This window comes from Engystomops pustulosus, chromosome 7 (assembly GCF_040894005.1).
Source record: "Engystomops pustulosus chromosome 7, aEngPut4.maternal, whole genome shotgun sequence".
Lineage (NCBI taxonomy): Eukaryota > Metazoa > Chordata > Amphibia > Anura > Leptodactylidae > Engystomops > Engystomops pustulosus.
Genome location: NC_092417.1, coordinates 5382256 through 5408941, shown reverse-complemented (window position 1 = coordinate 5408941; position 26686 = coordinate 5382256). Strand labels below are relative to the sequence as shown.

Below are 26686 nucleotides of genomic sequence, written 5' to 3'. Positions count from 1 at the left end.
CCCATATGGTTTGTGTTTCTTACATGACTTTTTTAGAATATATGAGAAAAAGTCCCATTTTGGGGGGGCTTTTGTCTTTGAGAACATTGTCCCAGTCTATGCCTTTAAGGTCTTCCCTTAGTTGCTGAAAATTTGCCCTCCTAAAGATTAGTGTTCGTTTCCCCCTCCATTAATGCTCTTAGTAAAGCGTAATACAAAATCAATGATATTATGATCACTATTCCCCAGGTTCCCCCCCAACCTGTAGTTTTGATACCCTATCAGGTCTGTTGGTTAGGATAAGGTCCAGCAGTGCCCCCCCTCTTGTTGGCTCCAGGACTAGTTGCGACAGGTAATTGTCTTTTGTTGTTGACATAAACCTGCTACCCTTGTAGGACCTGCAGGTTTCTACCCCCAGTATATATTGGGGTAATTGAAGTCCCCCATGATAAGTACTTCCCTGCGCTTTGAAGCCGCATCCATTTCACTTATCAGCATTTCCTCTGCAGCCTCCATTATATTTGGAGCCTTATAACAAACCCCTAGTAATATTTTATTATTCTTTTTCCCTCTTCTTATCTCCACCCATAGGGACTCTACATTTGCGTTACTGATGTCATCTCGCAGGACGGGCTTGAGGCAAGAATTCACATATAAACAAGCCCCTCCCCCTTGTCTATTTATACGATCCTTTCTACAAAGACTATAACCATCTATAGTAACAGCCCAGTCATAGCTACTGTCCAGCCATGTCTCGCTGATACCCACTATATCATATTTCCGCTCCAACATCAAGAGTTCCAGTTCCTCCATTGTGTTTGTGAGGCTTCTGGCATTTGTGTACATACACTTTATATGGTTTTCCCTGTCCGTATTCCTTTTATTCTTATTCCCCAATCTCATTCCAGCCCCCCTCCCTCCCATGGACTATGACTCTTACCAGCTCTCTATCTACACTGTCTATTTGCCCTGCACAAGTGTAGTTGCCCTCCCCCAGGTCCTCCAACCTTCTAGCCATTTTTTCCCCCAAAACAGCTGCACCCTCCCCATTGAGGTGCAGCCCATCCCTACTGTAGAGCCTGTAGCCGACAGAAAAGTCAGCCCAGTTCTCCATGAACCCAAAGCCCTGGAGCCACTTACCTCCCTGATCTCCCGCTGCCTTTCTGGTGTGGCATGTGGTACAGCGAGTATTTCGGAGAAAACTACCTTTGAGGTCCTTGTCCTGAGCTTATGGCCTAAATCCCTGAAATAATTTTTAAGGACCTTCCACCTACCTCTTACTTTGTCATTAGTGCCAATGTGGACCATGACCGCTGGTTCCTCACCAGCCCCTCCCAGTAATTTGTCAACCCGATCCGCAACATGCCGAACCCGAGCAACTGGCAAACAACACACTGGGGCACATTTACTAAGGGTCTGAACGGTGCATTTTCGTCGCATTTCCCGACTATTTCTGATTTGCTCCACATTTAAGTGGGGTTCTTGGCGCACGCGATGGGCTTTTGGCGCAATCACACCGACTTGCATGTAACACAAATCGGGGGCGTGGCCGTCGGACAACCCGACGGATTCGGACAAACCGCGGAATTTAAAAATCAAATTGTGTCGCAAGCCAAGCACTAACATGCACCGCGAAGAAGAAGGTGAACTCCGGCAGACCTCGGCGCAGAAGCAACACATGCAGGATCTCGGGCGCACGCTGTTGCAGAATCGCGCAGGACTTCATCATCGTCGGAGAACGCACCTCAGGGATCGCGCAGGACCAGGTAAGTAAATCTGATCCACTGTTTGGTATGCACGATCTTTGTGTTAGATTGCCCTGTCTGTTCCCCTAATAATAGAATCCCCCACTACCAGCACCCGTCTGACCTTGCCTGTGCTCCCTTACTGGAGCAGACAGTCCCCTGGTTGCTAGAGGCCACGTCTTGATGCAGCATTGCTACCCCAGAGCTTATATCCCCCTCATCCGCCAGCCTGGCAAACTTATTGGGGTGCACCCGATCAGGACTAGACTCCCTGCAACACTTCCCTCTACCCTGCCTTCTACATGTTACCCAACTAGCTTCCCCCTCACTCTGCACCTCCATACTTCCCTCCCCACACCCATCTGCCCCCTCACTTTGCACCTCCATACTTCCCTCCCCACACCCATCTGCCCCCTCACTCTGCACCTCCATACTTCCCTCCCCACACCCATCTTCCCCCTTACTCTGCACCTCCATACTTCCCTCCCCACACCCATCTGCCCCCTCATTCTGCACCTCCATACTTCCCTCCCCACACCCATCTGCCCCCTCACTCTGCACCTCCATACTTCCCTCCCCACACCCATCTGCCCCCTCACTCTGCACCTCCATACTTCCCTCCCCACACCCATCTGCCCCCTCACTCTGCACCTCCATACTTCCATCCCCACACCAATCTGCCCCCTCACTCTGCACCTCCATACTTCCATCCCCGCACCCATCTTCCCCAGAGAGTTTGTGCTCCAGGAGCAGCAAACTTTGCTCCATATTGTCAATTGCCCGCAGTCTTGGCAGTATGCTGTATGCATTTTATGCTACATGGCGGCACACTGTATGCATTTTATTCTACATGGCAGCACTATGTATGTATTTTATGCTACATGGTGGCACGCTGTATGAATTTTATGCTACATGGTGGCACGCTGTATGCATTTTATGCTACATGGTGGCACGCTGTTTGCATTTTATACTACATGGCGGCACACTATATGCATTTTATACTACATGGCAGCACGCTGTATGCATTTTATGCTACATGGCGGCACGCTGTATGCATTTTATGCTACATGGCGGCACGCTGTATGCATTTTATACTACATGGCGGCACACTATATGCATTTTATACTACATGGCGGCACGCTGTATGCATTTTATGCTACATGGCAGCACACTATATGCATTTTATACTACATGGCAGCACACTATATGCATTTTATACTACATGGCAGCACGCTGTATGCATTTTATGCTACATGGCGGCACTCTGTATGCATTTTATTCTACATGGCGGCACTCTGTATGCATTTTATACTACATGGCGGCACTCTGTATGCATTTTATACTACATGGCGGCACACTATATGCATTTTATACTACATGGCGGCACGCTGTATGCATTTTATGCTACATGGCGGCACGCTGTATGCATTTTATTCTACATGGCAGCACTATGTATGTATTTTATGCTACATGGCGGCACGCTGTATGAATTTTATGCTACATGGTGGCACGCTGTATGCATTTTATGCTACATGGTGGCACGCTGTATGCATTTTATGCTACATGGCGGCACACTATATGCATTTTATACTACATGGCAGCACACTATATGCATTTTATACTACATGGCAGCACGCTGTATGCATTTTATGCTACATGGCGGCACGCTGTATGCATTTTATGCTACATGGCGGCACGCTGTATGCATTTTATACTACATGGCGGCACACTATATGCATTTTATACTACATGGCGGCACGCTGTATGCATTTTATGCTACATGGCAGCACACTATATGCATTTTATACTACATGGCAGCACACTATATGCATTTTATACTACATGGCAGCACGCTGTATGCATTTTATGCTACATGGCGGCACTCTGTATGCATTTTATTCTACATGGCGGCACTCTGTATGCATTTTATACTACATGGCGGCACTCTGTATGCATTTTATACTACATGGCGGCACGCTATATGCATTTTATACTACATGGCGGCACGCTGTATGCATTTTATGCTACATGGCGGCACGCTGTATGCATTTTATGCTACATGGCGGCACGCTGTATGCATTTTATGCTACATGGCGGCACGCTGTATGCATTTTATGCTACATGGCGGCACGCTGTATGCATTTTATGCTACATGGCGGCACGCTGTATGCATTTTATGCTACATGGCGGCACGCTGTATGCATTTTATGCTACATGGCGGTATGCTGTATGCATTTTATTCTACATGGCGGTATGCTGTATGCATTTTATACTACATGGCGGTATGCTGTGTGTATTTTATTCTACATGGTGGCATGCTGTATGTATTTTATACTACATGGCGGCACGCTGTATGCATTTTATGCTACATGGCGGCACGCTGTATGCATTTTATGCTACATGGCGGCACGCTGTATGCATTTTATGCTACATGGCGGCACGCTGTATGCATTTTATGCTACATGGCGGTATGCTGTATGCATTTTATTCTACATGGTGGTATGCTGTATGCATTTTATACTACATGGCGGTATGCTGTATGCATTTTATTCTACATGGTGGCATGCTGTATGTATTTTATACTACATGGCGGCATGCTGTATGTATTTTATGCTACATGGCGGTACGCTGTATGGATTTTATACTGAATGGTGATACTCTGTATGCAATTTATACCACATGGTGGTACTCTGTATGTTTTTTTAATAGTACATGGCAGCACGCTGTTGGCATTTTATACTACATGATGGTACACTATATGCATTTTATACTACATGGCTGTACGCTGTATGTATTTTATACTACATGGTGGGACGCTATATGCATTTTATACTACATGGCTGTATGCTGTATGTATTTTATACTACATGGGGGGATGCTGTATTTATTTTATGCTACATGGCGGTACGCTGTATGCATTTTATACTACATGGTGGCACGCTATGTGCATTTTGCATTGCTTTATTTTCACACCAAACCAATACATATATAAAGGGGGGGGGGGTGTCTCTCTATGGCTCACCTCAGGCAGCAGACAGGCTTGGTTCATCCCTGGTGGCCGCACCCTGTGCACCCACATATCATCTCCATCACCCACAGTCTTACAGGACAGGAAGGTGCAGAGTTATTCCCCATCACCTCTAGGGGGCGCCGTATATACAACCACCTGACAGCACTGTGTGATCATATAGGACCATAGTGACATAAATATAACACAGAAGTGATAGGACAAGAGATAACCAGGAATCACCGGAGCACGAGGAGAAAACCTGCGAGATATCAGGAAGAAGTTTGTGCAATGAATTGTTATTAAGTAGAAACACAAGACATTAACAACATAAACTTCTGGCGTAGCCCTGAATGAGCCACCACCAGTCCATGCGCCAAGGCTCAGCTCCCCCCCCCCCCTTCCTAAGCCATACCGGAACAAGCTGGGTCTCCAACACTGGGCATCTCTGGGTCACCATACGGAGCGCAACACAGCACCGGTTCTTTCCCAGGCAGAACCAGTGTAACCGGAGACCCCGAAACGCTGAAGTGTAGGTGATCCAACTGAGGTCTCATAGACACTGGCACCACCAGAGCAGTGCAGAGCGCCCACAGCAGCTCGTACCGGCGTGTACCCAACATACCCCAGGCGTAAGTCACAGTGTTTTGTATCGCAATGTAATGTATTTTCTTGTATCTGTATGTATTAAGTAACTAGTTACATGTAAGACAAGTAAGGAACAATGAATTTTCACATTTCACTTGTTAATGTCTTTGTAGCATATGTTGGTAATACGTGTGTGTAGCAGTATGATGGAGACTATGTACACAAGAATTTCCCCCAGGGGATCCATAAAGTATTATCTTATCTCATAACATGAAATTAACAGAATAATGTGCACAGGCACAGGTAGAGGTAAGAAGGTAAGGAAGCCCGGATCATCTCAGCCTACATAATCGGAGCTGAATCCAGGAAGAACAGCGATGCTGAGCTTGGGAACGCTGGCGGTTGTGCCGCGACTCTTTCTCAGTATAAGGAAGGACAAGTAGAGCCGACATTAATCTCATATAGTAACTGGCACCGAGCCGTCTCATTATAGTGACAGCAAGTCAGGGGGGGTCTGCGGCTCAATCAGGGGTTACCCTCTGTCCCGTATCACTATCCAGGGAAATAACTCTCCTCCAGGGGGGTAACAACTCTCCTCCAGGGGGTAACAACTCTCCTCCAGGGGGTAACAACTCTCCTCCAGGGGGGAATCACTCTCCTCCAGGGGGGAATCACTCTCCTCCAGGGGGGAATCACTCTCCTCCAGGGGGGAACAACTCTCCTCCAGGGGAAATAAATTTGACCAAGTTTTGTGGCTACGCAGGCGGCTGACCAAAAAGAGATGGACGGAAATAAAGGGACAGGAAGGAAAAAGTGAAGGGCAGGAAGAAGATCCAGACTAGGGAGGGGGGAGATGCTGGGAGCGGATAGGAGAGATAGAAACAAGACTTTATGACGGGGGTGATTAGGGATTGCGGGGGCCCGGTTCCTACCTCTCTTACAACAGGTCTCAGAAGACCGGAGTGTCCTGAAAGGAGAACCAGGGTTGTCAGACTTTGAATAACTCCTGTGAAGAACTGTGTACATCAGCCATACGTAACTTCCTGGAAAAGATTTGGAGCATCTTCTGCGTCCACTCTGAGATGTGGGGGACAATATTGGCCACTTGCGTAGTGTCACCTATCTGGCTGCAATCAGGCAGCACCTAAGCCAGCGGCGTCTCTGCTCCTATAGAACCCAGTAGGATAGAGAGTGCTCCTAATGTGGAAAGACCTGACCTCACTATCCCAGAATGGTTTATGACAGGACCACCGGATGTGGAGCAAATCCCCCGCCCAGATCTACTTCTCCATCACGTGTCTGGGACTGAGGGGTAGATGGAGCGGATGAGAACCTGATACCATCTCCAGAGAATCTTACACTTGGCTCCGGTGCAGAGCAGAGAGGTTATGAGTAGGGGAAGGCCTATCGCCAGTCTCCCGGGAATATTGTTACAGCAAGGTCTCCTTCCCATCCCGCTATATAGGGGAAAGCCGTCCCGCTACATTCCGCTATATAGGGGAAAGCTGTCCCGCTACATGCCGCTATATAGGGGAAAGCCGTCCCGCTACATTCCAGTATATAGGGGAAAGCCGTCCCGCTACATGCCGCTATATAGGGGAAAGCCGTCCCGCTACATCCCGCTATATAGGGGAAAGCCGTCCCGCTACATCCCGCTATATAGGGGAAAGCCGTCCCGCTACATCCAGCTATATAGGGGAAAGCCGTCCCGCTACATGCCGCTATATAGGGAAAAGTCGTCCCGCTATATAGGAGAAAGCCATCCCGCTATATAGGGGAAAGTCGTCCCGCTACATCCCGCAATAAAGGGGAAAGCCGTCCCGCTACATCCCGCTATATAGGGGAAAGCCTCCCCGCTACAGTGAGACTATGGAACTCTCTGCCGCAGGAGGTTGTTATGGCCGACTCTATGTACATGTGCAGGAGGTTGTTATGGAGGACTCTATGTACATGTGCAGGAGGTTGTTATGGAGGACTCTATGTACATGTGCAGGAGGTTGTTATGGAGGACTCTATGTACATGTGCAGGAGGTTGTTATGGAGGACTCTATGTACATGTGCAGGAGGTTGTTATGGAGGACTCTATGTACATGTGCAGGAGGTTGTTATGGCGGACTCTATGTACATGTGCAGGAGGATGTTATGGGGGACTCTATGTACATGTGCAGGAGGTTGTTATGGAGGACTCTATGTACATGTGCAGGAGGTTGTTATGGAGGACTCTATGTACATGTGCAGGAGGTTGTTATGGAGGACTCTATGTACATGTGCAGGAGGTTGTTATGGCGGTCTCTATGTACATGTGCAGGAGGTTGTTATGGCGGTCTCTATGTACATGTGCAGGAGATTGTTATGGCGGTCTCTATGTACATGTGCAGGAGGTTGTTATGGCGGACTCTATGTACATGTGCAGGAGGTTGTTATGGAGGACTCTGTGTACATGTGCAGGAGGTTGTTATGGAGGACTCTATGTACATGTGCAGGAGGTTGTTATGGAGGACTCTATGTACATGTGCAGGAGGTTGTTATGGCGGACTCTATGTACATGTGCAGGAGGTTGTTATGGCGGACTCTATGTACATGTGCAGGAGGTTGTTATGGAGGACTCTATGTACATGTGCAGGAGGTTGTTATGGAGGACTCTGTGTACATGTGCAGGAGGTTGTTATGGAGGACTCTATGTACATGTGCAGGAGGTTGTTATGGAGGACTCTATGTACATGTGCAGGAGGTTGTTATGGAGGACTCTATGTACATGTGCAGGAGGTTGTTATGGCGGTCTCTATGTACATGTGCAGGAGGTTGTTATGGAGGACTCTATGTACATGTGCAGGAGGTTGTTATGGAGGACTCTATGTACATGTGCAGGAGGTTGTTATGGAGGACTCTATGTACATGTGCAGGAGGTTGTTATGGCGGACTCTATGTACATGTGCAGGAGGTTGTTATGGCGGACTCTATGTACATGTGCAGGAGGTTGTTATGGAGGACTCTATGTACATGTGCAGGAGGTTGTTATGGTGGACTCTATGTACATGTGCAGGAGGTTGTTATGGAGGACTCTATGTACATGTGCAGGAGGTTGTTATGGAGGACTCTATGTACATGTGCAGGAGGTTGTTATGGGGGACTCTATGTACATGTGCAGGAGGTTGTTATGGAGGACTCTATGTACATGTGCAGGAGGTTGTTATGGAGGACTCTATGTACATGTGCAGGAGGTTGTTATGGAGGACTCTATGTACATGTGCAGGAGGTTGTTATGGCGGTCTCTATGTACATGTGCAGGAGGTTGTTATGGAGGACTCTATGTACATGTGCAGGAGGTTGTTATGGAGGACTCTATGTACATGTGCAGGAGGTTGTTATGGAGGACTCTATGTACATGTGCAGGAGGTTGTTATGGAGGACTCTATGTACATGTTCAAGAGAGGCCTGGATGACTTTCTGGAGAGAAAAAATATCACGGGTTATGGGGATAAAACATTTATTTAATTCTTGAAGGTTGGACTTGATGGACTTGTGTCTTCTTCCAGCCTTATATACTATGATACTACTATGATACATCCCGCTACATAGGGGAAAGCTGTCCCGCTACATCCCGCTATATATGGGGGAAAGCCATCCCGCTATATAGGGGAAAGCCGTCCCGCTACATCCCACTATATAGGGGAAAGCCGTCCCGCTGCATCCCGCTATATAGGGGAAAGCCGTCCCGCTACATCCCGCTATATAGGGGAAAGCCGTCCCGCTACATCCCAGTATATAGGGGAAAGCCGTCCCGCTACATCCCGCTATATAGGGGAAAGCCGTCCCGCTACATCCCGCTATATAGGGTAAAGCCGTCCCGCTACATCCCGCTATATAGAGGAAAGCCGTCCCTCTACATCCCGCTATATAGGGGAAAGCGTCCCGCTACATCCCGCTATATAGGGGAAAGCGTCCCGCTACATCCCGCTATATAGGGGAAAGCCGTCCTGATACATCCCGCTATATAGGGGAAAGCGTCCCGCTACATCCCACTATATAGGGTAAAGCCGTCCCGCTACATCCCGCTATATAGGGGAAAGCCGTCCCTCTACATCCTGCTATATAGGGGAAAGCCGTCCCGCTACATCCCAGTATATAGGGGAAAGCCGTCCCGCTACATCCCGCTATATAGGGGAAAGCCGTCCCGCTACATCCCGCTATATAGGGGAAAGCCGTCCCGCTACATCCCGCTATATAGGGGAAAGCCGTCCCTCTACATCCCGCTATATAGGGGAAAGCGTCCCGCTACATCCCGCTATATAGGGGAAAGCCATCCCGCTATATAGGGGAAAGCCGTCCCGCTACATCCTGCTATATAGGGGGAAGCCGTCCCGCTACATCCCGCTATATAGGGGAAAGCCGTCCCGCTACATCCCGCTATATAGGGGAAAGCCGTCCCGCTACATCCTGCTATATAGGGGAAAGCCGTCCCTCTACATCCCGCTATATAGGGGAAAGCCGTCCCGCTACATCCCGCTATACAGGGGAAAGCCGCCCCTCTACATCCTGCTATATAGGGGAAAGCTGTCCCGCTACATCCCGCTATATAGGGGAAAGCCGCCCCTCTACATCCTGCTATATAGGGGAAAGCCGTCCCGCTATACAGGGGAAAGCCGTCCCGCTACATCCCGCTATATAGGGGAAAGCCGTCCCGCTACATCCCGCTATATAGGGGAAAGCCGTCCCGGTACATCCCGCTATATAGGGGAAAGCCGTCCCGCTACATCCCGCTATATAGGGGAAAGCCATCCCGCTACATCCCGCTATATAGGGGAAAGCCATCCCGCTACATCCCGCTATATAGGGGAAAGCCGTCAGATTCCTGAGTTAATAAACAGTGCACCCTAGAGATCCAATACTCTGGCGCTGATGTGGAGTAGATCAAACCCTCGAATGACGTTAGAGATTTGCTAAATGCGGCGTCTGAGCCTGAGAAAAGCGCGTAGTTTGGAATAGGAAACCCCCTGATTGGTGGAGTGATGATGTTACCAATCTAGCAGGCGTAGCATGATGGGGGCTTGGGGATAAGCCAGGGTAACACCCATGAATCCTTGCTCTGGACGTGTCCTGGATAAATCTCTAGAGGGCTCTCCACAAGGTGCGGAAAAAGGAGGTGGGAGGTAAAATGGGGTCACCTGGAAAGAGATGGAGGAATTTTGGTAGGACATCCATTGTTACCATGTTATCCGGCTGCACCAGGACAGGTGTTTCTTATCATAGGTGATAGATCTAGAAGTGGGAGATGGTTTATGGTATAAAGAGTAGAAGGATCCAAAGGGACTTGGACCCCAAGCTATTTCATGGCAGTAGGTTTCCATTGGAATGGGAAGGTCCTTATTGTATCTCACTGGGGGGAAGCGAAATGTTAGGAGCCTCTGATTTATTGTAATTTATCTTACAATTCCTAAGACGACCCGATCTTTCATATTCCCAGGACAGGGACGGCAGAGAGATACGAGGCTGGGAATGTATAGCAGTAAATCGTCTGCGTATAATGCAGTTTTGTACGGATGCGCTCCCACCTGAATCCCATGAATGTTGGGATTGTTGCCTATAGCAGCGGGATAAAGGGCATCCCTGACCAGTGCCATTTAGTATTTCCATAGGTTTAGATACGTATCCATAGGTCTGTACCATGGCCGTGGGGCGGGAGTATAACGCTAACATCTCTCCTAAGAATAGAGGCCCACATTACTACTTCCTGAAGGTGGATGGGTGGATTTATGGAGGGATAACCATCCGTTAGACCGCGTGTACTCCTGTTATAGCTCCTCCCATAGTGCACTTTCCCAAATAGATTATGTCATAGGATCCTCCAATATAGTGCCCCATGTACAGGGGGTACAGTATCTGCCCAGAGGTATCTCAGACCATTCCCCAGTATTATGTATGATATACGATGTATGAAGTGAGAATTCACGCGTTTTGTGATGGGGCAAATGAAATCTAACGATCGGGACCAGATCTATTACTCCCCCACCTGACACTGACCGTGGACTAATGTGGGACACGATGAAGACCTACTTACCTGCCTACAATCTTCTATATCCTGTATTCAGCCCTGGAGTCAGAGCGGCTCAGCTTTGTCAGAGGGGTAATATACAGCAGACCCCACGGACGGGACAGAGCCAATCACAGGCGCCTACATCTAAACGTCCTAAAAGAGACATAACAGAACGTTTTCCTACAGACAGACAGAGACCAATGTGATAGTTACCAGCACATGTGACCAGACAGCGGGCTATGTCTCCCCCATACTGGGCTGCGCGAAATACTGAGCAGATTCACAGAATGTTACACTGACCTTTACCAAACAAGACTAGAAGAAGCGGCTGAGGATCTCATCCGATACTTAGATCCTACATCATTCCCTGACCCCAGAGCAAGCGGCCGTATTAGAGAAGCCCCTGACGTCAGAGGAGGTGGAGGCGGTGCTGGAGCATTATATAGTAACAAGTCACCCGGTCCATGGATTAATATTCTATGTTCTTCCCCAACCAGCAGATTATTAGTTAATGGGGAATTGTCTTCCCCCTTTCCACACACACATCATACACGTACTGTATACACACACACACATCATACATGTACTGTATACACACACACACATCATACATGTACTGTATACACACACACACATCATACACGTACTGTATACACACACACATCATACATGTACTGTATACACACACATCATACATGTACTGTATACACACACACACATCATACATGTACTGTATACACACACACACATCATACACGTACTGTATACACACACACATCATACATGTACTGTGTACACACACACATCATACATGTACTGTATACACACACATCATACACGTACTGTATACACACACACACATCATACACGTACTGTATACACACACACACATCATACATGTACTGTATACACACGCACATCATACACGTACTGTATACACACGCACACCATACACGTACTGTATACACACACACACACCATACACGTACTGTATACACACACATCATACATGTACTGTATACACACACACACATCATACATGTACTGTATACACACACACATCATACATGTACTGTATACACACACATCATACATGTACTGTATACACACACATCATACATGTACTGTATACACACACATCATACATGTACTGTATACACACACATCATACATGTACTGTACACACACACACATCATACATGTACTGTACACACACACACATCATACACGTACTGTATACACACACACATCATACACGTACTGTATACACACACATCATACATGTACCGTATACACACACACATCATACATGTACCGTATACACACACACACATCATACATGTACTGTATACACACACATCATACATGTACTGTATACACACACATCATACATGTACTGTATACACACACGCATCATACACGTACTGTATACACACTCACATCATACATGTACTGTATACACACACACATCATACACATACTGTATACACACACACATCATACATGTACTGTATACACACATCACATCATACACGTACTGTATACACACACACATCATACATGTACTGTATACACACACACATTATACACGTCCTGTATACACACACACATCATACACGTACTGTATACACACACACACATCATACACGTACTGTATACACACACACATCATACACGTACTGTATACACACACACACATCATACACGTACTGTATACACACACATCATACATGTACCGTATACACACACACACGTCACACATGTACCATATACACACACACACATCATACATGTACTGTATACACACACATCATACATGTACTGTATACACACACATCATACACGTACTGTATACACACACATCATACATGTACTGTATACACACACATCATACACGTACTGTATACACACATACATCATACATGTACTGTATACACACACACATCATACATGTACTGTATACACACACATCATACATGTACTGTATACACACACACCATACACGTACTGTATACACACACATCATACATGTACTGTATACACACACACATCATACATGTACTGTATACACACGCACATCATACACGTGTGTGCGTGTGTATACAGTACATGTATGTTGTGCGTGTGTATACAGTACATGTATGGTGTGCGTGTGTATACAGTACATGTATGGTATGCGTGTGTATACAGTACATGTATGGTGTGCGTGTGTATACAGTACATGTATGATGTGGTGTGTATACAGTACATGTATGATGTGTGTGTATACAGTACATGTATGATGTGCGTGTGTATACAGTACATGTTTGATGTGCGTGTGTATACAGTACATGTATGTTGTGCGTGTGTATACAGTACATGTATGTTGTGCGTGTGTATACAGTACATGTATGTTGTGCGTGTGTATACAGTACATGTATGATGTGCGTGTGTATACAGTACATGTATGATGTGCGTGTGTACACAGTACATGTATGATGTGTGTGTATACAGTACATGTATGATGTGTGTGTGTATACAGTACATGTATGATGTGTGTGTGTGTATACAGTACATGTATGATGTGTGTGTATACAGTACATGTATGATGTGTGTGTGTATACAGTACATGTATGATGTGTGTGTGTATACAGTACATGTATGATGTGCGTGTGTATACAGTACATGTATGATGTGCGTGTGTATACAGTACATGTATGATGTGCGTGTGTACACAGTACATGTATGATGTGCGTGTGTATATAGTACATGTATGATGTGCGTGTGTATACAGTACATGTATGATGTGTGTGTGTGTGTGTATACAGTACATGTATGATGTGTGTATACAGTACATGTATGATGTGTGTGTATACAGTACATGTATGATGTGTGTGTGTATACAGTACATGTATGATGTGCGTGTGTATACAGTACATGTTTGATGTGTATACAGTACATGTATGTTGTGCGTGTGTATACAGTACATGTATGTTGTGCGTGTGTATACAGTACATGTATGATGTGCGTGTGTACACAGTACATGTATGATGTGTGTGTGTATACAGTACATGTATGATGTGTGTGTGTATACAGTACATGTATGATGTGTGTGTGTATACAGTACATGTATGATGTCTGTGTGTGTATACAGTACATGTATGATGTGTGTGTGTGTATACAGTACATGTATGATGTGTGTGTGTGTATACAGTACATGTATGATGTGTGTGTGTGTGTATACAGTACATGTATGATGTGATGTGTGTATACAGTACATGTATGATGTGTGTGTGTATACAGTACGTGTATGATGTGATGTGTGTATACAGTACATGTATGATGTGTGTGTGTGTACACAGTACATGTATGATGTGTGTGTGTGTGTATACAGTACATGTATGATGTGTGTGTGTGTGTATACAGTAGATGTATGGTGTGTGTGTGTATACAGTACATGTATGATGTGTGTGTGTGTATACAGTACATGTATGGTGTGTGTGTGTGTATACACTACATGTATGAAGTGTGTGTGTATACAGTACATGTATGATGTGTGTGTGTGTATACAGTACATGTATGATGTGTGTGTGTGTATACAGTACATGTATGATGTGTATGTGTGTATACAGTACGTGTATGATGTGATGTGTGTATACAGTACGTGTATGATGTGATGTGTGTATACAGTACGTGTATGGTGTGTGTGTATACAGTACATGTATGATGTGTGTGTGTATACAGTACATGTATGATGTGTGTGTGTATACAGTACATGTATGATGTGTGTGTATACAGTACATGTATGATGTGTGTGTATACAGTACATGTATGTTATGTGTGTGTATACAGTACATGTATGTTATGTGTGTGTATACAGTACATGTATGATGTGTGTGTGTATACAGTACATGTATGATGTGTGTGTGTGTGTATACAGTACATGTATGATGTGTGTGTGTGTGTATACAGTACATGTATGATGTGTGTGTATACAGTACATGTATGATGTGTGTGTGTATACAGTACATGTATGATGTGTGTGTATACAGTACGTGTATGATGTGTGTGTGTATACAGTACATGTATGTTATGTGTGTGTATACAGTACATGTATGATGTATGTGTGTATACAGTACGTGTATGATGTGTGTGTGTGTATACAGTACATGTATGATGTGTGTGTGTGTATACAGTACATGTATGATGTGTGTGTGTATACAGTACGTGTATGATGTGTGTGTGTATACAGTACATGTATGATGTGTGTGTATACAGTACATGTATGATGTGTGTGTATACAGTACATGTATGATGTGATGTGTGTATACAGTACATGTATGATGTGATGTGTGTATACAGTACGTGTATGATGTGTGTGTGTGTGTGTATACAGTACATGTATGATGTATGTGTGTATACAGTACATGTATGATGTGTGTGTGTGTGTGTATACAGTACATGTATGTTATGTGTGTGTATACAGTACATGTATGATGTGTGTGTGTATACAGTACGTGTATGATGTGTGTGTATACAGTACGTGTATGATGTGTGTGTGTGTGTATACAGTACATGTATGATGTGTGTGTGTATACAGAACATCATATCATGGTAGGGCCCAGACATGATAAACTGCATCCAAATAACATATGTAAATATGAAGTAAAAAAGAACGGATGCATATATACAAAATTCAACAAATCACGTTTTTATTATTTAATATATACAAAGACATACAATTTTAAAACACCATTAAAAGGTCCCTAAATGGACATACAAGGAAAACAAAGTCAGGCAGAGGTATGGGACTTGTAAATAAAGGTGGTCATGGTGAGGAGACAAAGGTGTGCCTAATGTGTACAAAATACAGAATCGCCTATGTTATATGTATACAGTACATGTATGATGTGTGTGTGTATACAGTACATGTATGATGTGTGTGTATACAGTACATGTATGATGTGTGTGTGTATACAGTACATGTATGATGTGATGTGTGTATACAGTACATGTATGATGTGTGTGTGTATACAGTACATGTATGGTGTGTGTGTGTGTACAGTACATGTATGATGTGTGTGTATACAGTACATGTATGATGTGTGTGTGTGTATACAGTACATGTATGATGTGTGTGTGTGTATACAGTACATGTATGATGTGTGTGTGTGTATACAGTACATGTATGATGTGTGTGTGTATACAGTACATGTATGATGTGTGTGTGTATACAGTACATGTATGATGTGTGTGTGTGTGTATACAGTAGATGTATGGTGTGTGTGTGTATACAGTACATGTATGATGTGTGTGTATACAGTACATGTATGGTGTGCGTGTGTACACAGTGCATGTATCATGTGTGTGTATACAGTACATGTATGTTGTGCGTGTGTATACAGTACATGTATGATGTGTGTGTGTATACAGTACATGTATGGTGTGTGTGTGTATACAGTACATGTATGATGTGTGTGTGTATACAGTACATGTATGATGTGTGTGTGTGTATACAGTACATGTATGATGTGTATGTGTGTATACAGTACATGTATGATGTGTGTGTGTATACAGTACATGTATGATGTGCGTGTGTGTATACAGTACATGTATGATGTGTGTGTGTATACAGTACGTGTATGATGTGTGTGTGTATACAGTACATGTATGATGTGTGTGTGTATACAGTACGTGTATGATGTGTGTGTGTATACAGTACATGTATGATGTGTGTGTGTATACAGTACGTGTATGATGTGTGTGTGTGTATACAGTACATGTATGATGTGTGTGTGTGTATACAGTACATGTATGATGTGTGTGTGTATACAGTACATGTATGATGTGCGTGTGTATACAGTACGTGTATGATGTGCGTGTGTGTATACAGTACGTGTATGATGTGCGTGTGTATACAGTACGTGTATGATGTGCGTGTGTATACAGTGCGTGTATGATGTGTGTGTATATAGTACATGTATGATGTGTGTGTGTGTATACAGTACATGTATGATGTGTGTGTGGGTGTATACAGTACATGTATGATGTGCGTGTGTATACAGTACATGTATGATGTGCGTGTGTATACAGTACATGTATGATGTGCGTGTGTATACAGTACATGTATGATGTGTGTGTGTATACAGTGCGTGTATGATGTGTGTGTATATAGTACATGTATGATGTGTGTGTGTATACAGTACATGTATGATGTGTGTGTGGGTGTATACAGTACATGTATGATGTGCGTGTGTATACAGTACATGTATGATGTGCGTGTGTATACAGTACATGTATGATGTGCGTGTGTATACAGTACATGTATGATGTGTGTGTGTGTGTATACAGTACATGTATGATGTGTGTGTGTATACAGTACATGTATGATGTATGTGTGTATACAGTACATGTATGATGTGTGTGTATACAGTACGTGTATGATGTGTGTGTATACAGTACGTGTATGATGTGTGTGTATACAGTACATGTATGATGTGTGTATGTGTGTATACAGTACATGTATGATGTGTGTGTGTATACAGTACATGTATGATGTGTGTATGTGTGTATACAGTACATGTATGATGTGTGTGTGTATACAGTACATGTATGATGTGTGTGTGTATACAGTACATGTATGATGTGTGTGTATACAGTACATGTATGTTATGTGTGTGTAAACAGTACATGTATGATGTGTGTGTATACAGTACATGTATGTTATGTGTGTGTATACAGTACATGTATGATGTGTGTGTGTATACAGTACATGTATGATGTGTGTGTAAACAGTACATGTATGATGTGTGTGTGTATACAGTACATGTATGATGTGTGTGTGTATACAGTACATGTATGATGTGTGTGTGTATACAGTACATGTATGATGTGTATGTGTGTATACAGAACATGTATGGTGTGTGTGTATACAGTACATGTATGATGTGTGTGTGTATACAGTACATGTATGATGTGATGTGTGTATACAGTACATGTATGATGTGATGTGTGTATACAGAACATGTATGGTGTGTGTGTATACAGTACATGTATGATGTGATGTGTGTATACAGTACATGTATGATGTGATGTGTGTATACAGTACATGTATGATGTGTGTGTGTATACAGTACATGTATGATGTGATGTGTGTATACAGTACATGTATGATGTGTGTGTGTATACAGTACATGTATGATGTGTGTGTATACAGTACGTGTATGATGTGCGTGTGTATACAGTACGTGTATGTTATGTGTGTGTATACAGTACGTGTATGATGTGTGTGTGTATACAGTACGTGTATGATGTGTGTGTGTATACAGTACATGTATGTTATGTGTGTGTATACAGTACATGTATGATGTATGTGTGTATACAGTACGTGTATGATGTGTGTGTGTGTGTATACAGTACATGTATGATGTGTGTGTGTATACAGTACATGTATGGTGTGTGTGTGTATACAGTACATGTATGATGTGATGTGTGTATACAGTACATGTATGTTATGTGTGTGTATACAGTACATGTATGATGTATGTGTGTATACAGTACATGTATGATGTGTGTGTGTATACAGTACGTGTATGATGTGTGTGTATACAGTACGTGTATGATGTGTGTGTGTGTGTATACAGTACATGTATGATGTGTGTGTATACAGTACATGTATGATGTGTGTGTATACAGTACATGTATGATGTGTGTGTGTATACAGAACATCATATCATGGTAGGGCCCAGACATGATAAACTGCATCCAAATAACATATGTAAATATGAAGTAAAAAAGAACGGATGCATATATACAAAATTCAACAAATCACGTTTTTATTATTTAATATATACAAAGACATACAATTTTAAAACACCATTAAAAGGTCCCTAAATGGACATACAAGGAAAACAAAGTCAGGCAGAGGTATGGGACTTGTAAATAAAGGTGGTCATGGTGAGGAGACAAAGGTGTGCCTAATGTGTACAAAATACAGAATCGCCTATGTTATATGTATACAGTACATGTATGATGTGTGTGTGTATACAGTACATGTATGATGTGTGTGTATACAGTACATGTATGATGTGTGTGTGTATACAGTACATGTATGATGTGATGTGTGTATACAGTACATGTATGATGTGTGTGTGTATACAGTACATGTATGGTGTGTGTGTGTGTACAGTACATGTATGATGTGTGTGTATACAGTACATGTATGATGTGTGTGTATACAGTACATGTATGGTGTGTGTGTGTATACAGTACATGTATGATGTGTGTGTGTATACAGTACATGTATGATGTGTGTGTGTATACAGTACATGTATGGTGTATGTGTGTATACAGTACATGTATGATGTGTGTGTGTGTATACAGTACATGTATGATGTGTGTGTGTGTATACAGTACATTTATGATGTGTGTGTGTGTGTATACAGTAGATGTATGGTGTGTGTGTGTATACAGTACATGTATGATGTGTGTGTGTATACAGTACATGTATGGTGTATGTGTGTATACAGTACATGTATGATGTGTGTGTGTGTATACAGTACATGTATGATGTGTGTGTATACAGTACATTTATGATGTGTGTGTGTGTGTATACAGTAGATGTATGGTGTGTGTGTGTATACAGTACATGTATGGTGTGTGTGTGTGTATACACTACATGTATGAAGTGTGTGTGTATACAGTACATGTATGATGTGTGTGTGTGTATACAGTACATGTATGATGTGTATGTGTGTATACAGTACGTGTATGATGTGATGTGTGTATACAGTACATGTATGATGTGATGTGTGTATACAGTACGTGTATGGTGTGTGTGTATACAGTACATGTATGATGTGTGTGTGTATACAGTACATGTATGATGTGTGTGTGTATACAGTACATGTATGATGTGCGTGTGTATACAGTACATGTATGATGTGTGTGTGTGTATACAGTACATGTATGATGTGTGTATACAGTACATGTATGATGTGTGTGTGTGTGTATACAGTACATGTATGATGTGCGTGTGTATACAGTACATGTATGATGTGCGTGTGTATACAGTACATGTATGATGTGTGTGTGTATACAGTACATGTATGATGTGCGTGTGTATACAGTACATGTATGATGTGTGTGTGTATACAGTACATGTATGATGTGCGTGTGTATACAGTACATGTATGTTGTGCGTGTGTATACAGTACATGTATGTTGTGCGGGTGTATACAGTACATGTATGATGTGCGGGTGTATACAGTACATGTATGATGTGCGGGTGTATACAGTACATGTATGATGTGCGGGTGTATACAGTACATGTATGATGTGCGTGTGTATACAGTACATGTATGATGTGCGGGTGTATACAGTACATGTATGATGTGTGTGTGTGTGTATACAGTACATGTATGATGTGCGGGTGTATACAGTACATGTATGATGTGCGGGTGTATACAGTACATGTATGATGTGCGGGTGTATACAGTACATGTATGATGTGCGGTTGTATACAGTACATGTATGATGTGCGGGTGTATACAGTACATGTATGATGTGCGGGTGTATACAGTACATGTATGATGTGCGGGTGTATACAGTACATGTATGATGTGTGGGTGTATATAGTACATGTATGATGTGCGGGTGTATACAGTACATGTATGATGTGCGGGTGTATACAGTACATGTATGATGTGTGTGTGTGTGTATACAGTACATGTATGATGTGCGGGTGTATACAGTACATGTATGATGTGCGGGTGTGTACAGTACGTGTATGATGTGCGTGTGTGTATACAGTACATGTATGATGTGTGTGTGTATACAGTACATGTATGATGTGATGTGTGTATACAGTACATGTATGATGTGCGTGTGTATACAGTACGTGTATGATGTGCGTGTGTATACAGTGCGTGTATGATGTGTGTGTATATACAGTGCGTGTATGATGTGTGTGTATATAGTACATGTATGATGTGTGTGTGTGTATACAGTACATGTATGATGTGTGTGTGTGTATACAGTACATGTATGATGTGATGTGTGTATACAGTACATGTATGATGTGTGTGTGTATACAGTACATGTATGATGTGCGGGTGTATACAGTACATGTATGGTGTGCGGGTGTGTACAGTACGTGTATGATGTGCGTGTGTGTATACAGTACATGTATGATGTGTGTGTGTATACAGTACATGTATGATGTGTGTGTGTATACAGTACATGTATGATGTGCGGGTGTGTACAGTACGTGTATGATGTGCGTGTGTGTATACAGTACATGTATGATGTGTGTGTGTATACAGTACATGTATGATGTGATGTGTGTATACAGTACATGTATGATGTGCGTGTGTATACAGTACGTGTATGATGTGCGTGTGTATACAGTGCGTGTATGATGTGTGTGTATATACAGTGCGTGTATGATGTGTGTGTATATAGTACATGTATGATGTGTGTGTGTGTATACAGTACATGTATGATGTGTGTGTGTGTATACAGTACATGTATGATGTGATGTGTGTATACAGTACATGTATGATGTGTGTGTGTATACAGTACATGTATGATGTGCGGGTGTATACAGTACATGTATGATGTGCGGTTGTATACAGTACATGTATGATGTGCGGGTGTATACAGTACATGTATGATGTGCGGTTGTATACAGTACATGTATGATGTGCGGGTGTATACAGTACATGTATGATGTGTGTGTGTATATAGTACATGTATGATGTGCGGGTGTATACAGTACATGTATGATGTGCGGGTGTATACAGTACATGTATGATGTGTGTGTGTGTGTATACAGTACATGTATGATGTGCGGGTGTATACAGTACGTGTATGATGTGCGGGTGTGTACAGTACGTGTATGATGTGCGTGTGTGTATACAGTACGTGTATGATGTGCGTGTGTGTATACAGTACGTGTATGATGTGCGTGTGTATACAGTACGTGTATGATGTGCGTGTGTATACAGTGCGTGTATGATGTGTGTGTATATAGTACATGTATGATGTGTGTGTGTGTATACAGTACATGTATGATGTGTGTGTGTGTATACAGTACATGTATGATGTGTGTGTGGGTGTATACAGTACATGTATGATGTGCGTGTGTATACAGTACATGTATGATGTGCGTGTGTGTGTGTATACAGTACATGTATGATGTGTGGGTGTGTATACAGTACATGTATGATGTGTGTGTATACAGTACATGTATGATGTGCGTGTGTATACAGTACATGTATGATGTGTGTGTGTGTGTATACAGTACATGTATGATGTGTGTGTGTATACAGTACATGTATGATGTGTGTGTGTGTATACAGTACATGTATGATGTGTGTGTGTGTGTATACAGTACATGTATGATGTGTGTGTGTATACAGTACATGTATGATGTGTGTGTGTGTATACAGTACATGTATGATGTGTGGGTGTGTATACAGTATGTGTATGATGTGTGTGTGTATACAGTACATGTATGATGTGATGTGTGTATACAGTACATGCATGATGTGTGTGTGTGTGTATACAGTACATGTATGATGTGTGTGTGTGTATACAGTACATGTATGATGTGTGTGTGTGTATACAGTACATGTATGGTGTGTGGGTGTATACAGTACATGTATGATGTGTGTGTGTATACAGTACATGTATGATGTGATGTGTGTATACAGTACATGTATGATGTGATGTGTGTATACAGTACATGTATGATGTGTGTGTGTATACAGTACATGTATGATGTGTGTGTGTGTATACAGTACATGTATGATGTGTGTGTGTATACAGTACATGTATGATGTGTGTGTATACAGTACATGTATGATGTGTGTGTATACAGTACATGTATGATGTGTGTGTGTGTATACAGTACATGTATGATGTGTGTGTATACAGTACATGTATGATGTGTGTGTATACAGTACATGTATGATGTGTGTGTGTATACAGTACGTGTATGATGTGTGTGTGTGTATACAGTATGTGTATGATGTGATGTGTGTATACAGTACATGTATGATGTGTGTGTGTATACAGTACATGTATGATGTGTGTGTGTATACAGTACATGTATGATGTGATGTGTGTGTATACAGTACATGTATGATGTGTGTGTGTGTATACAGTACATGTATGATGTGTGTGTATACAGTACATGTATGATGTGCGTGTGTGTATACAGTACATGTATGATGTGTGGGTGTGTATACAGTACATGTATGATGTGCGTGTGTATACAGTACATGTATGATGTGCGTGTGTATACAGTACATGTATGATGTGTGTGTGTGTGTATACAGTACATGTATGATGTGTGTGTGTGTATACAGTACATGTATGGTGTGTGGGTGTATACAGTACATGTATGATGTGTGTGTGTATACAGTACATGTATGGTGTGTGTGTATACAGTACATGTATGATGTGTGTGTATACAGTACATGTATGATGTGTGTGTATACAGTACATGTATGATGTGTGTATATACAGTACATGTATGATGTGTGTGTGTATACAGTACGTGTATGATGTGTGTGTGTGTATACAGTATGTGTATGATGTGATGTGTGTATACAGTACATGTATGGTGTGTGTGTGTGTGTGTGTGTGTGTGTGTGTGTGTATACAGTACATGTATGGTGTGTGGGTGTATACAGTACATGTATGATGTGTGTGTATACAGTACATGTATGATGTGTGTGTGTATACAGTACGTGTATACACACACACACATCATACACACATCATACACACATCATACACACATCATACACACATCATACACACATTATACATGTGTTGAATAGACTTTATCACTGACATTCCAGGTTTCTATGGGGGTGGCACTCAGAGACTTCCCTGTGGGCTCGCGGACTGTTCTCCATGCACAGAGTTTGCCAGACATGGCATCTTCCTGCAGTCTGCATTATTTTAAAGAGACCCATTTTAGGCTGCCTGAGACTATGGGAATAGTTAGGAGGTGGGATTAGGGACAGCTTAGAGCTCATAGAGAACTTGCTCCAGGTCTCCACGCTTCTTCCTGTTCAGCGGGCCTTACCGTCTTTGAACAGTATCGGGGCACTCGGACAGTTATGTTACTGCCATGTTGACACTTTGGGAAAAGTTAGTGGGTTTTGGGTCACATTTTGGGCACTTGATCTCGAAAAGGTTTGCCATCACTGGTCTATAGAAATGTCCTGTCACCTTCAGGAGGTCCTTGTATAATAATCCCCAGTGTCACCAGATCTGGAGAACACAAGATTGTACAGATCCCTCCTCACACCCATCAATCCCCGAAATCCTCACACTACAAAGTCACTAACACTGGAATCTGTTTTATCTTCTAGTCTGAGGGACAATAAATTCTCTGAGGAGGAGAAGGAAGAAATACGAAAGCTGCAAAGAGACAAACCCAATGTGAGGATATATTACTGAGGAACCCGGGAGCCGATCCCAGGAGACTATGGACAATTCTCCCTCCAGGATTAGGAGGTTTCCTGGTGTGGAGATAATTTCCTCTACAAGCGGCCGCCATATTATCCAGGAGTAATGTTACCACTGTCAGACATGTCTATTCACCTCATGATCCAAACATCATTTTGTTTAACCCCTTAAGGACGCGGGGTTTTTTTGCTCATTTCTCGCTCTCCACCTTCAAAAATCCATAACTTTTTCATTTTTCCGTGAACAGAGCTGTGTAAGGGCTTATTGTGTGCGTAACAAATTTTACTTTCCCGTAATGTCATTTATTTTAACATGCCGTGTACTGGGAAGCTGGAAAAAAAGTCCAAATGTGGAAAAATTTTTAAAAAACGCACGTGCGTCACATTCTTGTGGGCTCAGTTTTTACGACTTTGACTCTGCGCTCCAAATAACACCTCAGCTTTATTCTTTGGTTCGGTGCGATCGCGGTGATACCGGATTTATAGGTTTTATTGTGTTTTATTACATTTTCAAAAATTAAACGAATGTGTACAAAAAAGAAAAAAAAATTTTTGCCATCTTCTGACGCTAATAAGTTTTTCATACTTTGGCGCACGGAGATGAGTGAGGGGTCATTTTTTGTGAAATGAGGCGACGTTTTCATTGCTACCATTTTGAGGTCTGTGCGACATTTTAATCATTTTTTATTCCATTTTTTATGTGATGTAAAAAGGTGTAAAAGTCGCATTTCGGACATTTGGGCGCCATTTCGCGTCTCGGAGGTCACCGTCGGCCGTAACCGTTTTTATATTTTGATAGATCAGGCATTTTGGGACGCGGCGATACCTAATATGTTTGTGATTTTTACTGGTTATTATGTTTTATATCAGTTCTAGGAAAAGGGGGGTGATTTGAATTTTTAATATTTTATAAATTTTTTTTATTTTTTAAACCCGAGGCTACCATGGCAACCGATCCCTGCCCCCCACGATGACGTTCGGGGGAGCAGTGATCGTAATAAATATGGCGGCGCCCACGCGCCGCCGTCTTTTAAATGCCGCTGGCGACTTTGCAGGCGGCAATGAAAGGGTTAATAGCCGCGATCGGTGCAAGCACTGACCGCAGTTATTAGCGGTGGGGGTTTTCTGCAATATGCAACAACCCCACCTCTGTATGAAGAGAACTCAGCCCGTGAGCCCTCTTCTCACACTCCTTATACCTCTGCGCCCTAGAGCTACGGCGCAGAGCGTTAAGGGGTTACATCTGCTGAGAGGAAAGTCTGTCCTTCACTCTTGTCCTATATTTTTGCTTCAGCATCTGCTGATCTTATGTCCGGCCTCAGGGTCTCCTCAGGACTTTTAGTAAAATCTTTCTGTCTCCATGAGCCGGAGCTCTGTGTGAGAAATAGTCTGTAATGTTCATCTACAGGGGAAGATATTCAATATGGCCGATAGCATTGTAGTATTTTATCATCTTATCACGTCCCCTATGCAGATGGCTATATGTGTTTTATATATGGGAATAAAGTTTGAGATTCTGCATTTTATAAGAGACTGGTGTCACGTAGGGTGTTCTCTCATCCCGGTACCGGGCAGCCATTGTTGGCTATGAAGGGTTAATTCAAAAGTCACCTTACAAATGCTGGGCGGTCTAAGTCCTAGATAAAAATCTCTTACACAAGGGGTTACACACAGTGACCCCAGTAATACCAGGTGTATACAGGACACATATACAGAACCCCCTGTATCATATATTATACAGGATACAAGGGGTTACACATAGTGACCCCACTAATACCAGGTGTATACAGGACACATATACAGAACCTCCTGTACCATATATTATACAGGATACAAGGGGTTACACACAGTGACCCCACTAATACCAGGT

General features: G+C 42.9%; 1 protein-coding gene across 1 annotated transcript in view; it reads left to right on the top strand.

Moving 5' to 3' along the window:
• Positions 1 to 26329, top strand: part of LOC140069144 (NACHT, LRR and PYD domains-containing protein 12-like) — a 140363-nt gene extending 114034 nt beyond the window's left edge. Inside the window, exon 12 of the mRNA XM_072114514.1 lies at positions 24721 to 26329. Within this exon, the coding sequence (XP_071970615.1) occupies positions 24721 to 24808 (88 nt within the window). The 3' untranslated portion in view covers positions 24809 to 26329. The remainder of the gene's footprint in view (positions 1 to 24720) is intronic.
• Positions 26330 to 26686: the final 357 nt, after the last annotated feature.